Genomic DNA, 23,811 nt, shown 5'->3' on the forward strand with positions numbered 1-23,811 from the left:
ATCCAGTAATGTATTAAAAAAATATATTAGTAAAATAATCAAGTGAAATCATTGTGAATAATGAAAAAAGTCAAAGTGTATGTAAGGCCCTTCTCTTTACCTTATTTTTATTGAACTGAAATTATTTTTACTGAAACAAAATTATATTTGCTGAACTTAAATTAATTTTACTGAACTTAAATTATTTTTGCTAAACTGAAATTATTTTTACTGATTTTCTATTATAATTCTTCTTTAAGAAAACTGAATTTTACTGAACTGAACTTATTTTTACTGAACTGAAATTATTTTTACTGAACTGAAATTAATTTTACTGAACTGAACTTATTTTTACTGAACTGAAATTATTTTTACTTATTGTTATTTTTTTAAGGTGAAGAGAACAGGGCCTAACACTTAAAAACACACTGTGAGATATAGACAATCATAATTTTTTAATGAAAGGATAATGTAATTTTTAATTGAGAAATTATGGAGATTAAAGAGCAACCACTGATGCCATCTTATTTCAAAGTTATACACGTGGCGCTATCTCATGAAAATATTTCTCGCTCAAATGCTTTTTTTTTTTTTTGAAGAAAATGCTAACTATTTTTAAATAGGTAATAGCTATAATTTAGGTAATTAAGTTTAAAAAGATACCTATTATTTTTGTAATTTATGTTGATATTAGGTTGTTGGAGTTTTTATAGGAGTTGTTAGCATAGTTAAGGTCAATTTAAGGGAACTTATTGAACTCAAAAAGATATGAAAACAAAATGTACAAAAAATCCAAAGATAATTACTGTGAAACTTGTGCATCGTATGGGTGCTAACCTAGTGGAGATTAAAGAGCAACACCCAAAATAAAAAAATAATAGAAGAAAAAAAGAATGAAAAAAAAAGCCTTAATCCATTTAAAAGACTTTTCTTTTTTTCTTTTTTTTTCCTCTCTCAAAAAACATGAATTTGGGTAGTGTACTTCTACGTTTGGGCAGCCCAAAAAAACTAGAGATTCCGAAAATTACCTATAGTAAATATTTTTCTACACATGTCAATCTATAACTTGAATCACTATTATTTTCAATTATCATTGTTAAAATTATGTATAAATTTGATATTATATATTTCGTATAAACTATATCGAATTTAATAAGATTTTACCTTACTATATTTATTTCTTAACTATAAATCATCAAAGTGAATGGTGCATGAAGTGTTGCAATTTTCTTTTAAAAAAATATTTGTAATATTAGAAGTATATACAATACAATATACGGAATAGTTGACTTTACAAGGTATTAATCAAAATCATTTGGATTTTGTTTTCTAGATATTACCGTTAGCTAATTTATTATAAGAGGTCATGTAAGATAGAATTATTTTATAATATACTCTGTAATAAAGTCAACTATACAAATTATTTGAGTTGGGAAAAATTTGAAGTTCACAACGAATGAATAACCATGATAATTTGTCAGATTGATGATTATTTTTAGCTACGAGTATTAAAAAATTGTAAATTAACAGGTTTGAGAAGAATCGCTTTAAAATTTAGCCAAGAATAATATGGGCCTCTTAAAAGGATCCGATGAGCTCTAAAAGAGCAACCTTGTAGCCCAACTTCAATATGCAATAATGTGTAGTTAAGAGCCTATTTGATAAAATGATACGAATAACTGAATAACTGTCTTGGCTAGGGCTGTTTATCGGTTCAAGATCGGACCGGACCAGATCGACCCTGCCCGAATAACAAAAATTAAAATTTTAAGAACCGAAAACTGGACCGATTAGGTAAGGGACCGAATCCGAACCGAACCAGACCGCTTTGGATCGATTTAAGAATTTTTTTAAAAAAGAATTCTAAATATTTAATAATTTAAAGGAAAACTCGAAAAAAGTAAAGGAAAAACTATATTTTAACGTTTTTTTTTTCGTATGATTAGTACAAAAAAACTCATAAATTTAAAGTTTTATAAGCTTATTAAGGATAATCTTAATCATTATTTAAGGTTCCACCCATATTTTTAATCAAAAAATCAGTCTAGTCCAAGACCGATTTTTATAGGGTTTTAGACCGGATCAAAGACCGAAAAAATAAATTTCTAGATCCAAAGACTGGACCGATTAATTCGGTCCGATCCGGGGTGGTCCGGTCCATTTTTTCAGTCCAGACCGATTTATGAACACCCCTAGTCTTGGCTAGATTGATTAACAATGTCAATACTTAGGGCATGTTTACATTTACTGAAATGAGTTGAATTGAACTAAAATAAATATTTTATAAAAGAAGAAAATTAGGAGTTGAACTGAACTAAACTAAATTGAACTGATTGGAGTTAAACTAAATTGAACCTGAACTGAAATTAAGCTGAATTGAACAGACCCTTATTGGGTCCTAGCTTTGTCCAAATTTATATGATGCCTTGAGTTTGGTTAAATTTTTCCTAGTATTGAATTTGAAAAAGCAGGTCACCTTATACTCTTATATCTTGTAAAATAAATTTCTAGTCAATAGAGTTGGGCATGAGTTGCGCGGAGCCACCATGAAATTAAAATGGCCCAATATAGCACAAACTTGTCGTAAACCTGACATGACAAGGCACACAGATGAACCATGAATCTTGCATTGACATTATTTTCAAATTTTGGCACAAGTTGGACACAACGCAATCCCGCTCATACATCAACCGGCCAGCTTATTTTGAACAGATAACAAAAAATTTATAATAATTAAAGTATCCTTGCTCCATACCACAACAGTTGCAGGTTGCAGCCCCATTTATGTAAGGTCAATATAAGATCTACATGGCAAAACACAACTTTTCTTTAGTCCATTATAGGCATGAGTCGCATGACTGTCAGAGTAGCATGTGTGGGCTGCTCAGCCCAACTCTTCTTGTTAATTAAGGGTTGTTATCATGGTAGATCAAACATACTCGACTTGCAATATGTAGATTAACAAATGGGCTTGACACTTTTAGCTTGAATGTTGATATGGAGGTTTTAGATAGATACGAAATTTTATGTCCTGGAATGTGTTCTCTTTCACTGTAAATAAACAATTTGTTTTGAATTTCTATTGTCTGAATGATATGTTTTAAATGTTTATCATAATGGTATGTCCTGATCTCAATTCCAAGATTAATTTCACCGTATTTGTACACTAATATACTTGTAATGATTTTACTCCATATATATATATATATATATATATATATATATATATATATATATATATAGAGTAAGGGCAATAGCAATGGAACAAACCCTTCACCCAACAAACCTATTATTAACAATAGATAAACCTATTTTCAAAGGTTTATATATGGGACCCACTATCAATACATCTCATTTCATTTTTTAAACAAAAAGAATTTAAAAGTTATATTACTATTAAGTTAATTGATTATTAAATATAATTATCATTGGGTTGACAACATGATTATTACTTCGTATCATATATTTAGAAAATTTTATAAAATCATTATTGTTTAAAGTAATGCTAAGGAAAAACAAGTTACTATATTTTGTAATCAATTTTTATACGAACCTTCGTGTATTTTTTCCAAATCAATTAAATGATAACCGTTGATTTGCATGCAAAAGACGGACTTGTCATAAGATATGTTTTTTTACCATTGCACGCATTATCTACAAGAATTGTGAATTGTCTCATCATTTAGCTAAGTGGGGCCATGCTTGTACACTTGTCAATTTTTAAAACATTTGGAAAATAAACATGAACCGGTTACTATAATCAAACCTCTACATTTGTAATTTTCATCAGCAATGAAAAGTTTGTCCACAAACCTGTAAAAAGGTGAAACAAACCTTTGGAAAAACCGCTTATTAACGATGCCCTAAGCAAGTGTGTTAAAAAACTTAAAATATAATTAAATTTGACATAGTACATATTTTCTATCCATTTAATGTTTATGATTTTCACAAGTAAAAATACAAAAGAAAAAAGATATGGCCTGAATTGAAATTGGGATTAGTGTGGTCTGTTATAGTAGACATGATTTTGATAAAAATGAGTAATACATGTTATGTTCACCTTTAAAAAAAGGTTTTAGGGCTAATCGGGGATGATTATGTTCAATCAAACTAAATGTATACCCGTATATAACATACAACAACAGGGTTAATTAGATCTAATCAAGGTTAATCATTTAATTTCTAATCTGATCAATTTCAGTAAAAATTGCTAAACACACTCTAGAATAAAATAAATAAACAAAAAAAACATGGCCTTAGTTTAGATATTTTCACACAACTTTTTGTAAGACGTATAAAGTCATCCACCCCTTCTTATCAGATCATATTAAGCTAATACTATATTATTAATATCTTTATTAGTCAGACAATATTGTACAAAGTATGTACTAGAATAGTAGAATTATTGCAAACTCTTACTCCATCTAAGGTATGGAGTTTTTGTATAATACTATATGATTGTGTTCGAGCAATTAAAGAATCAGACCTGCAAGGAGTGGCTGCTGCTGCTCGTAACTAATTCTGCTGTGTTCATCAACATGGATGGATATTACTTTTGGGTTACTTAGGCTGTTGGGGGTGCAGTACCAGCTAGGATGGGCTGTATTGCGGTTGTAGTATTGCCTATTTCATAGGCCTTATTTTGTGCAGCATCAATTTTCCTTGTACAATTTTTTTGGTGCTTGATGTAATTATAACTATTGCTTTAGCCTATTAATATAAGTATATCTTCTTGTTTGTGTTAAAAAAGATATGGAGTTTTTGTGGAATTTGATACTGCTTTCATTATCTTGCCTAATGGACAATGGTCATGATTAAAGGTGGGCTTGGGCCGTGCCGGAATCGAGTATATTTTCTTGTTTGTGTTAAAAAAGATATGGAGTTTTTGTGGAATTTGATACTGCTTTCATTATCTTGCCTAATGGACAATGGTCATGATTAAAGGTGGGCTCGGGCCGTGCCGGCACGATTCCGGCACGGCATGGCCATCAGCACGGCGGCCACAAGTGGGCCGCGGACCGTGCCGTGAACAAAAATGTCGGCCCGTGGGTCGGCACGCCGGCACGACCCATGACCACCTTCATTTATATAAACTTATTTAATTAAGTTTATATAAATAATTTATGTTTAAGTTTATATTAATTAAATTAAAGTTGTTCAAAAAAAAATATATATTAACATTTACATAAACATAAATTAATAACATAATTTATATAAACTTAAGTTTATCAAAAATAAAATATATATATATACATATATATATCGATTTTTTTATATACATATATATTTAAAAAGTAAAAAAAAAAAAAAAAAATGGGCTGGTCCGTTGTCCGGCACGACATGGCCCGCCAGGCACTTGGGTCGTGCCGTGCCGTGGGCAGGGGTGTGCCAAAATGTGGCACGGCACGGCCCGGCACAACACGATGCCCATGTTTAGTCATGATACATGCAATCACATGCAAGCGTAAACTGATGATACGGAATATGGAGTATTGAACTTGGGCCCATTATTCTAGTCAATAAAAACATGACAAGTAATTATTGTATGTGTATTGTATATAGAGACCACATATAACAATTATATGTGTAGCCTTTACCATGAAAATGAGATATGAAATGTCAATAGCTTTCCTCAATCCCCAATGATAGACAAGTAGAAAACGACATGATGAAAAATCAAAACAAGTATACGAGTACCATAGTTAGTTACGGAGTAGTGAACTAGTGATTAATGCAATATGCGAAGTATAACGAACAAATGTTGACTGACAAAAGAAAACAACAAAATATGCTAGACATTCTATACATTGCAGGTTGCAGACCATAGGTTAAACAATTGTGTGTGGCCTTTCTATAGGCATAGCATAACTACTCGTAGGGGTGGGCAACAAAACCGTAACCGTTTATCATAACCATTAACCGGTATAATCGGCTCGTTTAAACGGTTAATTTACCGAAATGTTTAAATAAGCGGTTATAGTTAACCGAACCGCTAAATATAACAGTTAACGGTTACGATTACAATTTTAAGCAAAAGTATATTGTTAATGATGCAATATAGCAGTTAATTGTTACGATTACAATGCAAAAGTATATTGATTTATTTAATTTTTTTAGGAAAAATATATAATGATGCAATTTGATATTCTAGGTGGTCTACCAATATGTATGCTCACAATTTAAAGATGATTATTTAATATGTGTAATATCATTAGATTGTATGTTTTTGTAATGTACTTGTATTTGGTTTATCGGTTTGTTTTCTTAGTTGGAACATGAATTTTATTGTTTATTTTAAAGTTTATATTAAAATAAATGTTGATTTAAAATTTATTATACGGGTAGCGATTAACTTGTAACCATACCGTTAAGGAACAAACCGACATAATGATACGATTATAGTTCGCATTTTTGAGTAACCGACATAACGGTTAACCATATCCTTAAGACTAAATGGTACACGGTACGGTTAACCTATTGTGCCCAACACTAATAAGGGCCTGTTCTGATTTACTGAACTGAATTGAACTTATTGGAGCTGATGTGAATTGAATATTTTATGAGAGAAGGAAATTAAGAACTGAACTAAATATTTTATGAGAGAAGGAAATTAAGAACTAAACTGAATATTTTATGAAAGAAGGAAATTAAGAACTGAACTGAACTTATTAGAGCTGAACTAAACTAAACTGAAAATAAGCTGAAAAGAACAGGCCCTAACTACATACAAATCTAAAGATGGCAGGTGGTTACAATTTTATGGACAAATACAAGTTTATCTGCCAGATAAACGAATTTTTGTTAATCTGATGACATTTTTGTAAATATATTGAAAAAGTGTGGTCATTTATTCAGTACTTTTGGTGAGCTGTCCAATTATTGTTTGCGACTTGTTTTTACTGTTTGGTGAGGAAATTACAAATATACCTCTCAAGTAGGACATGAAAGACGCATGTATCCCTCCATTAATACTTGAAAAGACGATTATACATGTACATACTAAATACTACGAAGTATTAGACTATGTTCATATTTTAGAGATAAATGATTTCAACTTTATTTAACAATGACTAATCCGTTAATCAATGCTCCTACTGATAGGGAGGTATGACTAGCTACTTGTGTAATAAACCATGTTGGATAAAAATATAAATATACTTCGTATTAGAAGTTAATTGTTTTAATGATTAGCTCTCTAAAATTCAATTCTTCTCCACTTCCCATTCATTAATTACTCCCTCCGTCCCCGAAAGAACGAACCATTTGGCCTAATTTTAGTCCCAAAAAGAATGACCCATTTGCATTAAAACACCCACCAATTTGCAACAATATTTGTGCAAAATTAGCTTCCCCGTATAAAAAAATTGATTTTCCATGTAATTTTATTACTTTCTCTCTCAATTTTTTTACAAACCCCATGTAAATTTATATTTTCAATATACTTTTACTTCTTTTTATTTAACTTTCTTAATACTCGCGTAATCAACCCAAATGGGTCGTTCTTTTGGGGACGGAAGGAGTAGTTGTTTAGCTCTTTTAAAAATTAAACAAAATCAAAATACTCCTGCATATAAAAATGTCATTTTTTTGAACTTTTAAACACAAAATTCACTAAAATCGAAATATAAAACATTAGAAATTGAAATGACTAATGAGGGAGTACTAACATTACCTTCTTAAAAAAATTACTCCTTAATTTGGAAGTAGTCCTTACTAATTACGGGGTAATGTAACATGCCCAAATGAACAGTCCGAAATGAGAATAGAGAACTATTCCTTCCGTTTTTTATTGATAGTCTCTTATGGACATTTTTCACTGAAACTAATAAATACGGAGTACAAATTAACATTAATAGTTAAATTTACATTGGGTATGCAAAAAAGTAGAGAAATAAAGTAATAAAAGCACATGGAAAAACAAAATTTACATAAAAAAAGTTAAATTTGCACAAATATTATTGAAAATTGGAGGAAATTTTGATAAAAAGTTAATATTAATAGTTATTGAAAAAAGCAAATGGGGTTAATATTTTGGACTAAAATTTGTCTATTAAAAACTATTATTTGGAGACGGAGGGAGTAGAAGAAATAACAACAGCTGAAGTTTTTTTAAAAAAAAAAAAAAAAAAAAAAAAAAAAAAAAAAACCACAACAGCTGAAATGACAGTCAAAGTGTCAAAGTCAACGATTATAAAAAGAAGAGCCAATTTCAGAAGAAATGCAGGTGCAGAGCACGTGATGAGCTGTCTATATAGGGGGTTGAGTCAGACAGACGGTGTACTTGCCAACTAAGCAGCCCCGAGTTGTCCGCCGTATTCATAGCCACCCCTAATTGTTGCCACGCGCACACGTGTCTTTTTATGTCCTTTTTTTAATTAAACATTTATTTGAAAGATTTTTGTTAAAATTGATTTTTATGCATGTCATATTATTGCATTAGAAGGCGCACCCTACAATCATAAAAGACCTAGCAAACCATAGCTATAATACCTGCATGTTCGTTAAAAATCGTTACTCGGCTTGATTTTTACTAACCTTTTTTTTCCCCTCATTCTTTGTGTTCTTTTCATGCATTCTCATTGCTCCTCCCCTAAATTTTTGCACCCTTTTTTGAGAATTTCCCATGTAAACGCCGCACGTGTCACGTCCATTTCAAAAATTTAACAATAAATGTATCAAAATATCATGTTTGGATTTTGGTGGATAACATTTAAGCTAAAATCTTTATTGCTCAAAGCTCAACTTAAAAAAAATAATAATAAGATAATGATATATGTAACCCTTAGGGTTATATATAAGCATTAAATATATTTTCTAAAATGGAATTAATTTGGAAATTCATGACAAAATCACGTACAGATTAGTGTAATTAATGTTAATTTATCCTCAATATTTCCTTATTTAGCTTTTTACACATAGCACTAAGGGCTATGTTTATCATTTTCAATAATAATACTACTAATAATAATAATAATAATAATAATAATAATAATAAGGCAAAAGAATGAAAGATATATGCAGCCCTTATGCAACCCATAGCCCTAAAGGCTACATGTAAAAACCTAAAAATGAAAAGAAATGACTATAAATAAACATTTATTACATCGATTTACTTGTGAATTGTCGGTAAATTTCCAACTTAATATTAAAAAAAGAAGTATATTAAATGTTTATATGCAGCCCTTAGAACTGCATACAACATTACTCTAATAATAATAATAATAAACCTAGTCAAGATTAGTATTATGTTACAAAGCTCAGCTTTCAACTTGTACAATTCGTGTTCAACTCTCTATGCAACTCTCTATGGTACTCTCAAAGTGTGCCCTAGTGTGTCATAGGTATGTATAGTTTTATATACTTGCTCCGTTCTTTATTAATTATAACGTTGGGATTTATAATGCACATTATACATCATTAATTAATTAATATTATTTTTATTCAGCATCATGCCCATTCCTATCTATCTTTATCCCTCATATGAAACACTATGACAAATGCCATAAGGATAAAGCATGGATTTCTTGTTGAATGAAAAGGAGTTATAACACTACGATAGAATCTAATATGATTACAAAAAAACACATATCATAAGAGGAAGACGACTTTAATTTAGTAGTCCAGTTGATTGACGTATCCTAGATAAAATGAAGCATGCAAGATTGCAAGTTGATTGTTGAGTCACAAAAAGAAACATGCAAGTGCAGCAGCAAGCAAGTAGCTAGATTAGTATAAAATTCCCGTTAATTAGGGCGTAGGCAGGATCTTCTGAAGGATTCAGCATTATGTCCAATCTTACAACATAAAGATATAAAAGTTGCTTCTAAGAGTTCTGCTTTTTTGTAACATAATTATAGCAATAATAATCTTTCTACTATTTTTTTCATTTTTTATGTGGTAATGTGCGTCATGCTTAATTTGTTTCCTATCCATTTCCACGCCTTTGTTTCACGCCTTTATATTATCCTTATTCCAATGTGGATTTTTAGTTTTCATTAGTGGATCTTCCATCCATTGACCATTGTATTGCTTTTTCTTCATTTCAGGGTGGAGTACTTGCATTATTTTAAAATGAGATATACTCCTTCCGTTTTTTTTTTTTTTTTTAATTTGCATCACTTTGGATTGCACAAAGTTTTAGGAGAGTAATATAATATTGTGAGTGCGTAAATAAATTATTATAATAAAAGTAAGATGTGGACCATGAAAGAGAAACTATGTGAGAGAGGATAGATATTTTTATTATTTTAGTGGGGATCATGGAAGAGAGAGAAATGATAAAATAAGTAGAGTGAGATTTAAAGTAAGAGAGATAAATGATAAAATATAGTATAAAGTTACCAGAAAAGTAGAAGTGATGCATTTAAAAAAAACACCCTAAAAAGGAAAGTGATGCAAATAAAAAAAAACGGAGGGAGTACTATATTTACAACCAAAAGCTAATGAACATTCCAGTAGCGTTGGATAAGATAACTAAAAGTAGAAATTATTAAATTAATTTGAACATTAATTACAGTGATTGACGTGTAATTATGACATCATGCATTTCTAAATTAATACAATACAACTATTCAAAAAAAAAATTAATACAATACTACTTTAAGAAATGTTTTAAATTTTTAACTAACGCCCCAAGGACGTTCGTTAGCAAGATCCGTATGTATATACCTACACAAAGATAATTCGTAAGACTAGTGATAAAGACGAGAATCAATCATACTTGTATCTAATATGTCTAGCTATACTTCATCACCAACCAATAAAATAACTGACATTTATATACATACAAGGATTAACTAACTAACCATCTCTTTCATTTACATATATGCATGGAAGAAAAAAAAAACCTCTCCTCTCCTCCTCCCTCTCTCCAAAACCCTAGCCTCCATTGTTGAATGTTAAAGGGGTTTCCATCGGTTTTAACCGGTGGAAAACCCCAATCCTAGTTTCTTTAAAGTTTTTTTAGGTTTTATAATAATGCTTCCTCCTTTTGGGAGGAATTTTTCTCCCTCGAAAGAAAGGGTTTCCGATCTCCTTCAAAAGACAAGGGTTTTTCGACCTCCTTCGAAAGACAAGGTTTATCTCCTCTTTTCGGGAGAGAAATTTCTTAGTTTTAAATCTATGATATTAGATCTAATGGATTGTCGTGAAATTATTTCGTTGGTGAAAAAGTTATCAAGTTTTCAAATGCAGACAGATGAATCAAAAGAAAAACATCCTCACGGTTACAAAGTATCGTTAGATTGTCTCTCCAACAAGGCTGTATTTTCCAGCGATATAAGCGAGAGATGTTCCACAGTGCAAGATTTACTAGACGATCGTAGTTTTTATGAAGGAAAATTTTATTTGATTCAATATCTTATGTATTTGTTAACGTCGAATCTATATTGTAGATTTCGTATGACTTTTAATTAATGAAATATTTTTGCTATATATATATATATATATATATATATATATATATATATATATATATATATATATATATATATATATATATATATATATATATATATATATATATATATATGCGTGGAAGTTTCACAGTTAAGTCAGCCACTTGGTTAGCTCATAATCTCGATCCTGAAAATAATAATTGGCCCCACCAATAGATTTGGAAAATTGATATTCGCCCGAAAATCCAGATTTTCCTATGGCAAATATTCCATAATAGTTTGGTGTCCGAGATACTTTTCATAAAAGGAACATTATCCCGCTTATCATTTGCCCAATTTGCAATCATCAAAATGAAACGCTAGATCATCTTTTCCTCAATTGCTCGAGAACTAGAGAAATGTGGACTATTCTTTAATAAAAAAAAATGGTTAGATTGTACAATCTCCTTTGTAAGTTTAACAGAAAATTTTCTCTTTTTTAGAAAACACCCTAACTCTTTAAGGAAATTTATTTCCCTCATCTAGAGTATTTGGAAAGAGCGGAATGCTATTATCTTCCGCAATGAGACCTTTGACATGTTTAGATTCTACTATCGTGCGCAATTTGTGTTCAATGAGAGACACTAAAGATGCTTATTAGATACCTTTTCCTCTAAGGGATATCCTATCCCGAGATCCCACATCTATTCTTCTTATTCACACTCTCCATCTTCCATCCCTGTATCATGGAAGACTTCTCTCATCAACTTCTTCAAACTCAACTTTGACGGGTCAGTTTGCAACAATTCAGCAGCAGCAGGAGTCATCATTAGAGATAGTAGTGGAGCACTAATCAAGGCATCTACCTTCAACCTCGGCAACACCAAAGCTTTCATAGCTGAAGGTATAGCTCTTTATAAAGGAGTACAACTAGCTCTTCAATATGGCATTCAGAATATTCAAATTTTGATAGTGATCAAGCTATAAAAGACATTTGGACAATCCCTTGGCAGATTGAGCATGTTATCAAAGACATTTATTCTCTTCTCACTCGGTTTCAAAACTGGAGTATCCAACATATCTATCAAGAGGCAAATAAATCACGTAGTGGATTGGATTGCTAATGTGGGATATTTAGTTTCTGATAGTATGGATATTAATGTTTGTAATAATTCTAGTTTGTATTCTATTCTTTCAACTGACACATTAGGAATACCTCTCTAATGATTTTTTTATCTTACCTTTAAAAATATATACGTAATTAGTACAATGTATGATTGTGTTATCATGTCTACACATTTAATTGGTGCTAATTTCTTTTAGGTTCATTTGTAAGGCTTTTAGTTATACAACTTGAGAACCCAATTATTACTGCTTTATTCATCATTGACTAGCTCACAGTTGTTCAGCAAGTACGTACAAAGTCTGAGCAAAAGTCTTTACCCACGGAAGAAGTTTTAAACAGAAATATACAGTACGTATTACATTTTTTTTTGTACAAGAAGCATGAAGTATGTTTTATAACCGTGAATTAAAAAATAAAAATAAAAACGGATTTTTCACCATATGCCTCTAAGTTTTTTGTTTATTCACCATATACCCCTAAACTATTTAAAATACATCATATACCCCTGAGTTTTCACAAAAATACACCATATACCCTTGATGACTAATGATTATTAATTTCGTTAATCATTAGGGTTAATTATGAACCGAAACCACCCTAAGTACATTCCCCTACCCTCGAAACCACACACATTCCTTTTTTCCACCCCCAAAACCACTCTAAATTTCCTTTTCTCATTCTCAAAATCAATCTTACGGATATAGTTCTGGAAATTTAGAATGGTTTCGAAGGCTGGAGAAAGGAGAGGAGTGGTTTTGGGATGAGAGGAAGAGATCTATGGTGGTTTTGATGTATAATTAACCAAATTTCACTCATCTAATTTTCATTAGGGGTATATGGTGAATTTTTATAATAACTTAAGGGTATATGGTGAATTTGAAAATTTTCATGAGTATATGGTGAATAAACAAAAAATTCAGGGGTATACGGTGAAAAGCCGAAATAAAAAACATGCAAAACAATTTAAAAAGTTAAAACTACAACCATACCTGTTCATCATTGAGATTTTATGATTCTCAGTACGTTTTTGGTATTTATTAACCTAAAATGAGTCCTTTGACATTGAAAAAAAAAGTAAATACGGAGTACTAAGGATTGATATGTCATGACTCATGGAAGTTAATTAAAATCTTGTGAGATGATATGAAAAGAGATCAAATTTTGTTCACATCGATATTGTTGATCTAATTATATGTCTAACTTACGTTGCTACCCCTTTAATTTCAAAACAAATTAAATACGGGCCGGGGTATATTAATAACGTAAGTAAACAATTTTTTTTTTTATTTTATTTTTATTTTTTTATCAATATGTATTCAAGGGCGAAAATTTTCAGCCCTTAAGCCCCTTATTGTGTTGATTTACAAATCTCAATCAATTTTCACTTTACAAGTTAAGCAGTGTACTATTCCTCTTTATCTCTAATTAGGGGCAAAATTACAAAGTCCAAACTCATAGAAAGCTACACTAAGTAAACATGTATTTTATTAGATTAATTTGTGTTCCTAACTTTTGATTGACAGAATTATCAATTCTTGACAACAATTTCTCCTAAAGCATGGATTATATTGTAATGACCTTAGCAATCAATTAAAAATAAAAATGATAGATTGATAGATGATCCAATTGTTAGAGACAAAGAGTTATAATAAGGTGTTTGGATCACGCAATCAATGAAAGCAACAATACCAATTAGTATCAACCATATTCGACAACATGATGGTGTGTTTGTCTATTTGACAAAGTTAATAACAACACACTAAAGCGAAATGTTACCATTTTCATGTATATTATTGAGTATTGACAACGTCCTATGAAATTATGAATAGATCTATGTTTACCCCTAATGTTGCCACTATGAGTTTTGAATTTTCATGTATGATATTATGCAATTCTTTGAAAACGATAATTACGTAGTTTTTTTTTAAAGTGCGGTATTATGAAAAGTTGATACCGTAGTTTCTCATCAATTATATCAAATCAAAGATTATTTACTAGTACATGTGGGGTTTATTAGAAAAGAAAAAACCAATAGAATAGTATTTGTTTGATGTCAAACTGGGAAGTGTTGCAATTATTTAAGAAAAGTCTACGGAAGTCATAAATGTCTATAATTTTTAGGTTTAGAGGGAACATGTGATATTGCCTCCATTTCAAACTGTTAGGCCTAGCTTAGCCTCATTTCTTACGTAGCTTATTCTAAAAGTAATAAGTTAATGCCTGAATTTGTTGAGTTAAATTCAAAAGTTTGGTGTTATGTTTTGATAGATATTATACTTAGGATAATATTTGTCATAGATTAGGATATATTATTTGTATATTTTGTATGTTTATCGTATCTAGGATTCCTAACGTGATTAGGCCTAGCGTTGTAAACTCTATATATTTGATCAATGGTACACACTCCAGATTGAGGAGTTTTCCCGAAATCTAACATGGTACCAGAGCTTAGGTTTTAGATCTCAAATTTTTTATTTTTTTCCAATCTTTTTTGGTTTATTTTTTTAGATCACAAACTCTGACTTTGACACGGTGGCTACGATGATTCAACAAACCGAGCCACTATCGTCGTTTAATTCGGCCAGGTCTCGGCTCTTGCTTGAAGAGTCCCGTCGTGCTAATGACCAAGCACAATCGGGTCAAACGGCTTTCGTCGCCCAACAGGACGCTACATCCAGCTCCAATCAGCAGCAACCAGCAGCTAACGGTGGCCGCGGCTCCGGTGGTCGCGGGCGTGGGGGCCGTACTAGTGGCAAAGGTGGTGGGGGTAAGGGCCGTGGAAGAGGAAGAGGCAACAATTCCAACAAGGTGCCCAATAACTCCTAACAGCAACAAACCAAACCTCAAGCTCAACAGTGGCACACTTCACAAATGTGGCCCGGTTTTCAAGCCCAGCCGTGGCAGGCCCAGCAGTGGCGTGGATCTTGGGCCACACCCCCTTGTCCATATCCCACTACCCCTGGCCTAGTTGGACAGTCTAGACAACATGTACCTAATGGGCCTTCACAGCAGTCAAGCCCAATGCAGCAAGCTTACTTGGCCAATCCAACACCTTATGGCCAACTTTACACTCCTACGGAGTTAGGATCGGCTTACTCGTCCATGAGTTTGGCTAATCCGGACAACGGTTGGTATATGGACTCGGGTGCAACATCTCATATGACTCATAACTCAGGTACTCTCATGCCCCTATTTAATTTAAGCACTAATAATAATATTTTAGTTGGCAACGGTCATCGCATTCCTATTACGGGTTATGGTCATACTACCCTCCCTAATAACAAATTACTCCTTCGTGATGTTCTTTTAGCCCCTCAAATCATTAAAAACTTAATTTCAGTCCGCAAATTCACATCTGACAATAATGTTTCTATTGAATTTGACCCTTCTGGCTTTTCTGTGAAGGACCTTCGAACGGGGAGGATAGTAATGAGATGCAATAGCTTGGGAGACCTTTATCCAGTCACCACCACCTCACCTTCATCATGCCTTGCCTCTACCCTTATGGTCACTACTCCATCTACTTGGCATAGTCGCTTGGGTCACACACTCACACTGGAGCTAGTTCATTTAATTTTTTAAGGAGCAATAATTTAATTGATTGTAATAAGGAGTCAACCTCCAATTTTTGCAATTCTTGTCAATTAGGAAAACATGTTAGAAAACCGTTTTATGATTCTACTAGTCATACTACTTGTGCTTTTGATATTATTCATGCTGATTTGTGGACTTCCCCAATTCGCAGTGTTAATGGTCATAAATATTATTTAGTTCTCATTGATGATTTCACTCACTTTGTGTGGACTATTCCTATTGCTTATAAATCTCAAGTTTTTTCCACTTTTGTGAATTTTCGTAATTATCTCCAAACTCAATTTGAACGGCCCATTAAAGCCTTTCAAAGTGACCATGGCCGGGAATTTAACAATGATCCTTTTAAAAAGCAATGCTTAGATATTGGGATGGTCTTTAGGTTCTCCTGCCCTCACACATCTTCACAAAATGGAAAAGCTGAACGTATGATTAGAACCATTAACAATGTCAAACGCACACTTCTATTTCATGCCTCCCTACCACCTAATTTTTGGGTTTATGCTCTTGAGACCGCTACATATCTCATAAATATTTTACCAACCAAAGCTCTCAAAAACATAACCCCAACTCAAGCGTTGTTTAGAAAACAACCTTCATATGATCACTTACGGGTGTTTGGGTGCCTTTGTTTTCCTAATTTATCATCAACCGCTCCACATAAATTAGCCCCTCGCTCCGCTCCATGTGTCTTCTTAGGATACCCTTCAAATCACCGCGGCTATAGATGTCTAGATATTTCTACTAATAAAATTATTTTATCTAGGCATGTTACCTTTGATGAGCATTCTTTCCCGCACAAATTTGGGTCAATTCCGGATTAGGGACTATGATTTTTTGGGATTTGATGACGCATCTCCTTTTCTCACCCATTATTTGATGCGCCATTCTTCTCAGCCCACTACACAAGCCCAGCAACAAAGCCCAAATCCCCACCAAACCCAAAACTCTCCTAACCGCACCCCACCTAGGCCCCTGCAGACTTGCGGCCCACATCCTTCCTCACCGGCCCACCTGCACACTCCTGGCAGCACCTCTACCAACCCGGCCCAACCCGCCACATCTTCCAGCAACCCAGTTTCGCCAGCCCAGCCTTATACACCACCACTTTTGCGTGGAATTCAGCCTCTACAGCCCACTAGGCCACCACCACCATCCCCTCGTGTCACTCGTAGCCAACGAGGCATATTTAAGCCAAACCCAAAGTATAGTCAAACCTCTTTGATCACTTCGGGTTCTTCTATTCACAAATCTCCTCTTCCAAAAAGCTATAAAAAGGCCTTAAATGACCCTAATTGGAATGCGGCGATGTTTGATGAGTATAGTGCTTTAATTAAAACGGGGACATGGGAGTTGGTGCCTAGGCCAACGGGGGTGAATGTTGTTAATTGTATGTGGTTATTTAAACATAAATACAAGTCTAATGGTGACCTTGAAAAGCACAAAGCTCGTCTTGTATGTGATGGCAGGTCGCAGGAAGTTGGTGTAGAATTGTAGATTGTGATGAGACTTTCAGTCCGGTAGTTAAACCGGCCACTATTCGCACTGTTCTCAGTTTAGCTTTGGCGAAAAAGTGGTCGATACATCAACTAGATGTCAAAAATGCCTTTTTACATGGTGACTTGCAGGAAACTGTTTATATGCACCAACCTCCGGGTTTTGTTGATCGGAGGGCTCCTACTTATGTTTGTCGGCTCCGCAGGGCTCTCTATGGTTTGAAACAAGCTCCCAGAGCTTGGTACCAACGCTTTGCAAATTTTCTTGTTAAATTGGGTTTTGTCATTTCCAAGAGTGACAACTCTCTCTTTACTTTCCGGCAGGGTGATGATATGGCATATTTGCTTTTATATGTTGATGATATTATTTTAGCTACCTCATCTGACAGGTTGCGCACAGGAATTATTTCTCAGTTACAAACTGAGTTCCCTATGACTGACTTGGGTCCTTTGAGTTATTTTTTGGGGGTTGCGGTGACCCGCAAACCCTCTTATATGCTACTTTCACAGGAAAAGTATGCACAGGAGATTTTGGAGCGTGTAGGTATGGCCTCTTGTAAGCCTGCAGCTACTCCAGTTGACACTAAGTCCAAACTTAGTGCAGACGCAGGACCACCTTTTCGGGATCCTACATTGTATCGCAGTTTAGCAGGTGCTCTTCAGTATCTCGCATTTACCAGGCCAGATATTTCTTATGCGGTACAACAGGTGTGTCTATTTATGCATGATCCCCGGGAACCTCATTATGAGGCATTGAAACGCATTCTGCGTTATGTTCAGGGTACCATTGATCACGGTTTACACTTATATCCTACTGTTTCTCATCGATTGATTACTTACACTGACGCTGACTGGGGAGGTTGTCCCGATACCCGGCGTTCTACTTCGGGCTATTGTTGTTTCCTTGGGGACAACCTCGTGTCTTGGTCATCTAAGCGTCAACATACTTTGTCTAAATCGAGTGCAGAAGCAGAATATCGAGGCGTCGCAAATGTTGTCTCTGAGGCGTGTTGGCTTCGTAATTTATTACTTGAGTTACATTGTCCTCTGCGGCAGGCTACTATTGTTTATTGTGATAATGTCAGTGCTATCTACCTTTCTGGCAATCCGGTGCAACACCAACACACCAAACATGTGGAGATGGACATTCATTTTGTTCGAGAGAAGGTTGCTTTGGGGGAAGTACGGGTTTTACATGTTCCTACTAGATATCAGTTTGCGGACATTTTCACTAAAGGCCTACCACGAGATCTATTTCTGGATTTTAGGTCCAGTCTTAGCGTACGACCTCCTCCCGCTACGACTGCGGGGGTGTGATAGATATTATACTTAGGATAATATTTGTCATAGATTAGGATATATTATTTGTATATTTTGTATGTTTATCGTATCTAGGATTCCTAACGTGATTAGGCCTAGCGTTGTAAACTCTATATATTTGATCAATGGTACACACTCCAAATTGAGGAGTTTTCCCGAAATCTAACATGCTTAATAATTACTTAATATTACTACTCGATCTTGATATTGAGGTTTACTTTGCTTGATTAAGGATATGTTCTCTTCAACTTAATTTCAGTTCAATTCTTAATTTCCTTTTCTCATAAATAATTCAGTTCAGTAAATTAGAACATGTCCTAAGATTGAACTTGAGTTGAGCTCAATCAAGCATATGTATGATTGAGTTTATTTCAAGTAGCTCATGAACAAAGTACACTAGTCGTCACTCATGACCGTACAAGAGTTTGCCAAACATAATACCCCATCCGAAACCCAAAAGCTATCAACACAAAAGCCTTGAAATTGACCCAAACTTCATCCAATACGTAAGAAAAGAATGAGCTCACAAAACCTTGTCTCAATAAGCAAATACCATTTCTTTAGAATTGACTATAAGTTAAAGTAGTTAACCCAAAGTCTCGATTATAAATCACACCCCACTATATATAACCCCACCATTAGCCTAGTTAAGTAATGATCCAATTTCATAATTGTAAAATCCACTTTAATAATACTCTTCCGAGGTCCCATTAACACACAAAACATAAACTTTGAAATCAAAAAATAAAAAAAGAGAAGAAAGACTGAATTGAAGTCAATTTGTCGGAATAAACTGGTCAACCAATTGAACTAAACAAAGCATTTTTTCTGTACAAAAGATATTGATGTATGAAACCAAATTATACCTCTAAAAAAACCTAATCTTACCCCCTATTTCAAGCAATTTGACCAACTATTCTTAATTTCTTCAAACACACCCTTTTTTTTCCCAATTTTTTTTTTTTAAAAAAAATTCCTCCTTTCAACAACATACTTACCCTTTTGAATTGGTCCACTGGCCCCCACACTAACATGTTTTCCTTTGCCAACTACTTACTACTAACCAAATCTGCCTCCAGATCTAAATAGTACTTACTAATTCTAATTAATACTAATTTAATTTCCACCTTTATGTACAAAGTAGGGACTAATTTGCCCAAACCAGAAGCAAGGTATATGCCAAAGGTAATGGGTATGCACTGAACTTCATTCTTCACTTTTCCCATACAACAAATTTATGTGCCTTTGAGTTGGCTTTAAGAATGTGATCTGATGAGCCCCAGGTTGTATAGATTCTTCCTTACTAAGCTCCCCAGTGATAGTAACATCGCCCCGCCTACGCCTGCTCCTGCCTCGTCCCTCTCTGGACTTTGATGATAGATTAGAGGCAACTCCTTCACCTTCAAGTTACTCAACCCGATTTTTTCCCTGACTGCGTCGACTGTTTTTGAATCCGGAGTGTATCCTTCTGCATCTGTTACGTAGAAGATGTTTTGAGCCATATTCTCTGTTGTGGAGATCTCTGCTCTAGCAACATTTAGGCCATTCTCTCGGAATGTTCGTGTTACATCTGCTAGTAGACTTGGACGATCCTCTGCATAGAATTCTAGTCTCACACCCTGTAATAACAGAAAACAAATAACATCAGTAACTGTCATTTCATAATATTAGATGAAGATATTTGTACGAGTTGCCTAACAATTAGGTGATAAACACCATGTGAAATGAATGTTACGCCCTTAAAGTGGTAGCTAATATCCTAATATCAAGTAATTAGACAAAAATGGCTAAACAAGATAACTAGATAGAGTTCGGTTAGGTAAAGAAAAACACGAATGAATATATACACGTAGATGGATGTAGGGAAATGAATCAGGATTATACCTGAGATGATCTCCTTCGAATGGAGGCTTGTAAACACTGAACAACGCGTTGCCTTTCAGCATCAGAGCTGATTGGAGTACCATCTGTATGCCTAATGTAAAATTCCTGAAACAGAAACAAACAGAGCAATATTAGCTAAGTGGCTCAGATGAAAATCATCCTTTTACAATCAAACAAAACACGGAAGGTGCTCAAATAAATACCAGATAAGCTCGGCTCCCTTGAGTATTGATTGTGCCATGAAAAAGAACATATTCCATATCAGTCAATGTACAAACAACATCGAACAAGATCTTAGGCCGATCTTTGCACTGAATATTCACAACCGAGTACCCTCTCTCGTTCCAATTTTGGACACTAACATCCGGGAAATCATGTTTCATAGAGCTGGTAGATGGGGTTCTCTCATAATCGCGATCATCAAACATCATTTGATGAAGTCTTCGCTCAGTATGAGTAACAGCCATCGAAACAGTAGTCTTAGCACTCCTAATATCATTATCCCCTTTAAGAACCGGCCTTAACCTCGCCTCAATTCTCCTAATCCTATGCGAATCCTCGATTTGGCACCCGGAATCACAGTCTTTAACATAGATAAGGGAAGCAATTCTTCCATTGTGAGTCCATACTTTAGCATCCATTACAGTACAATTCAAATCCGCCAATACAGCAAACACCTCTGATAACAGACCTATTCTATCTGTGCCTGTTAATTCTAGAGCCGTAACGCCTTTGTATTCGCAGGATCGAGTAAAATGAATGCTACCAAGTGACTGTCAACCAAAATAGGAAACATATCAGCTATCACCCCTCAATCCCGAATCAATAATCATGTGAATCAATAATCATGTTCATAGTGTAATTTAAACTATTAAATCAATACAAACAACAAAAACCGAAAAATTAGTTAATTACCTGTTCCATGTAGCTAATAACGCTTTCATCTTTCAATTTGTTTCCGTTAAGATCAGTTACATGGAAAACTGCAGAACACAAAGTTAAAAACAGGGTTAAATTTTTTAATTACAATAATTAATGAAAAATGGGTATCTTAAAATCCTCAAAAATTAAATTTAATTACTCACCGTCCATGAACCATCTGCCATCGGAAGAAATATAAGCTTTCTTAATGGAAAGATTAAGATCTGTGATCACTTGAACAGCTTCTAATAGAATTCCATGTTTTCTAGCACTATCAACCTACCAAAAATTAAATTAAATCAGATTAATTATTATCAAAAAAAATTAATATATATTATCAAAAAGTGAACTAGATAAAAACCCAGAAAATATTTTAATTAGAGAAGGTTGATTGTAATTACCTTAACAAGGGTGGAATTAGGACAAACAGCATTGTCAATTGCAACTCTGTAGAAAAAAATCACATTAAGGGTTAGATTATCAGAAAATTAAAAAATTAACAATTAATTTTTTTATTTTTTTAATAACAGCTTTGAAATTCAAAATTTTTTGAAGGTGTGAACGGAAAAAGTCGGTGGCCGGTCGCTTTTTTTTCTTTTTTTTTTTTTTTTTTTTTTTGTGGGAGAATTTTAAAAGGTGGCGAGCTTCTGGAAATACCGAAAATCTTAAAGAAGAAGCAACCAAAACAGTCTAAAATTAATATAACAATAAAATGATCATCAAACATTTTGAAAATAAATTGATAAATTTCCCAGAAATAATATTAAAAAAAAAAAAAAAAAAGGAAATAGATTGAGAAATTCCTGAAAATTTTAAAACAAAATGATGATAAGAAGAAGAAGAACAAACCTGGGTGTATCTAAGCGCAAAAGAAGCTTCTCGAATTCATTCAAACAAGCAGGCCACTCCATAACCAAAAAATAATAATCTGATAATCTCTCTCCTTAAAACGATGTCGTTGATAGAATGAAACCCAGAAAAATAGGAGGATAGTTAGTTGAGAGAGATTGTCCGAGGTTGGAGGAAGACGAAGGAGAAGAATAATAAGTTTTGTGAAATTTTCTCTCTCTACTGTGAGGAATGAGGAAGGAGGAGCGGAAACCACGGTTTCTCAATTGTTATAAAGAGTTGCTTTTTATATTCACAACAAGTTTCTTACTTTCTCTCTCCTCTCATTATGGTAACCTTATTTTTTTATTTATTTATTTTTTTTTTTTTTTTTATGATTTTATGGTCTCTCTTCTACCTTTAAAAGGCATGAAATTTTTAGGGTCGGGTTTTTTACTTAGCCGTGGACCACGACTGTGCCTCTACGCAAATTGTATGGGGTCCGCGAGATCACCTCCTGTGCTTAACTAACTTAAGCTTATTACTAATCCGTCTACATAAACAATGATTATACATTTAAGCGTATTTAGTTAGATAATGTAAGTATAATCGTGATTCGTAGGATTATATACGGTTAGTCATTTTGATGCATGTAACGTGTGTAATACACGTGATGCATAAATTGTTATTTATCTACTAATGGAAACTTTCACTTATCAAGTGATAACTATAAGTGTAATTTTAACGGTTGAGTTGATATTATGTTAGGTGTGGGGAGATAGTAACCCATTTACCGAATATTTTTATATTGTCTTTTAAACCGTTAACACTATCTAAAAACTGAATACAATCAATACTTTCAGTTGTACCAGTAAAGAACTAAATATGATCTAATACGGAGTATAACTTTTGATAATTGTATAATCCAAACAATCATATTGGTAGATTGGTTAGGGCTCTTTTCTTCTCAGCTTATTTTTCTTAAGCTTTACTTAATATATTTATGTATTATATTTACTACTACCTCCATTTCATGTTTTTTGCAACTTTGGGTATTATTTATAAGACATAAAATATTCCAAAGTTGCAAAAAATATGAAACGGAAGTAGTATAAATTATTCATAAAAATGAGCCGAATATTAGCTTTAAAATTTACCATGTTAGAATCTTTGCCTTAACCTCTCCCCAAAAGAGATTACAGGCCCGCAGCAACCCAACCAATGAGAGGAGTTTTATGTTGGCTGTTGGTAGAAATATTTTTTACAGGTTGGTTGGAATTTCCAGCTAGGA

General features: G+C 33.5%; 2 protein-coding genes across 2 annotated transcripts; one reads left to right on the forward strand and one right to left on the reverse strand.

Annotated features, from left to right (window-relative positions):
* The first annotated feature begins 15,351 nt into the window (after positions 1-15,351).
* Positions 15,352-20,090, forward strand: LOC145566763 (uncharacterized). Its single transcript, XM_081626080.1, has 8 exons — positions 15,352-16,021; positions 16,129-16,497; positions 16,838-17,376; positions 17,700-17,784; positions 17,941-18,154; positions 18,212-18,275; positions 18,348-18,426; positions 20,032-20,090. The coding sequence occupies exons 1-8, from the start codon at positions 15,352-15,354 to the stop codon at positions 20,088-20,090; spliced, it is 2,079 nt and encodes a 692-aa protein (XP_081482206.1).
* LOC145567673 (ACT domain-containing protein ACR8-like) lies at positions 19,653-22,833 on the reverse strand. Its single transcript, XM_081627019.1, has 7 exons — positions 22,542-22,833; positions 22,094-22,139; positions 21,857-21,971; positions 21,687-21,754; positions 20,975-21,544; positions 20,772-20,876; positions 19,653-20,506 (listed from the first exon to the last, which is right to left on the reverse strand). The coding sequence occupies exons 1-7, from the start codon at positions 22,601-22,603 to the stop codon at positions 20,144-20,146; spliced, it is 1,329 nt and encodes a 442-aa protein (XP_081483145.1). The 5' UTR covers positions 22,604-22,833; the 3' UTR covers positions 19,653-20,143.
* Between the last annotated feature and the right edge of the window lie 978 nt (positions 22,834-23,811).

This window comes from Chenopodium album, chromosome 11 (genome assembly GCF_948465745.1).
Source record: "Chenopodium album chromosome 11, dcCheAlbu1.1, whole genome shotgun sequence".
Lineage (NCBI taxonomy): Eukaryota > Viridiplantae > Streptophyta > Magnoliopsida > Caryophyllales > Amaranthaceae > Chenopodium > Chenopodium album.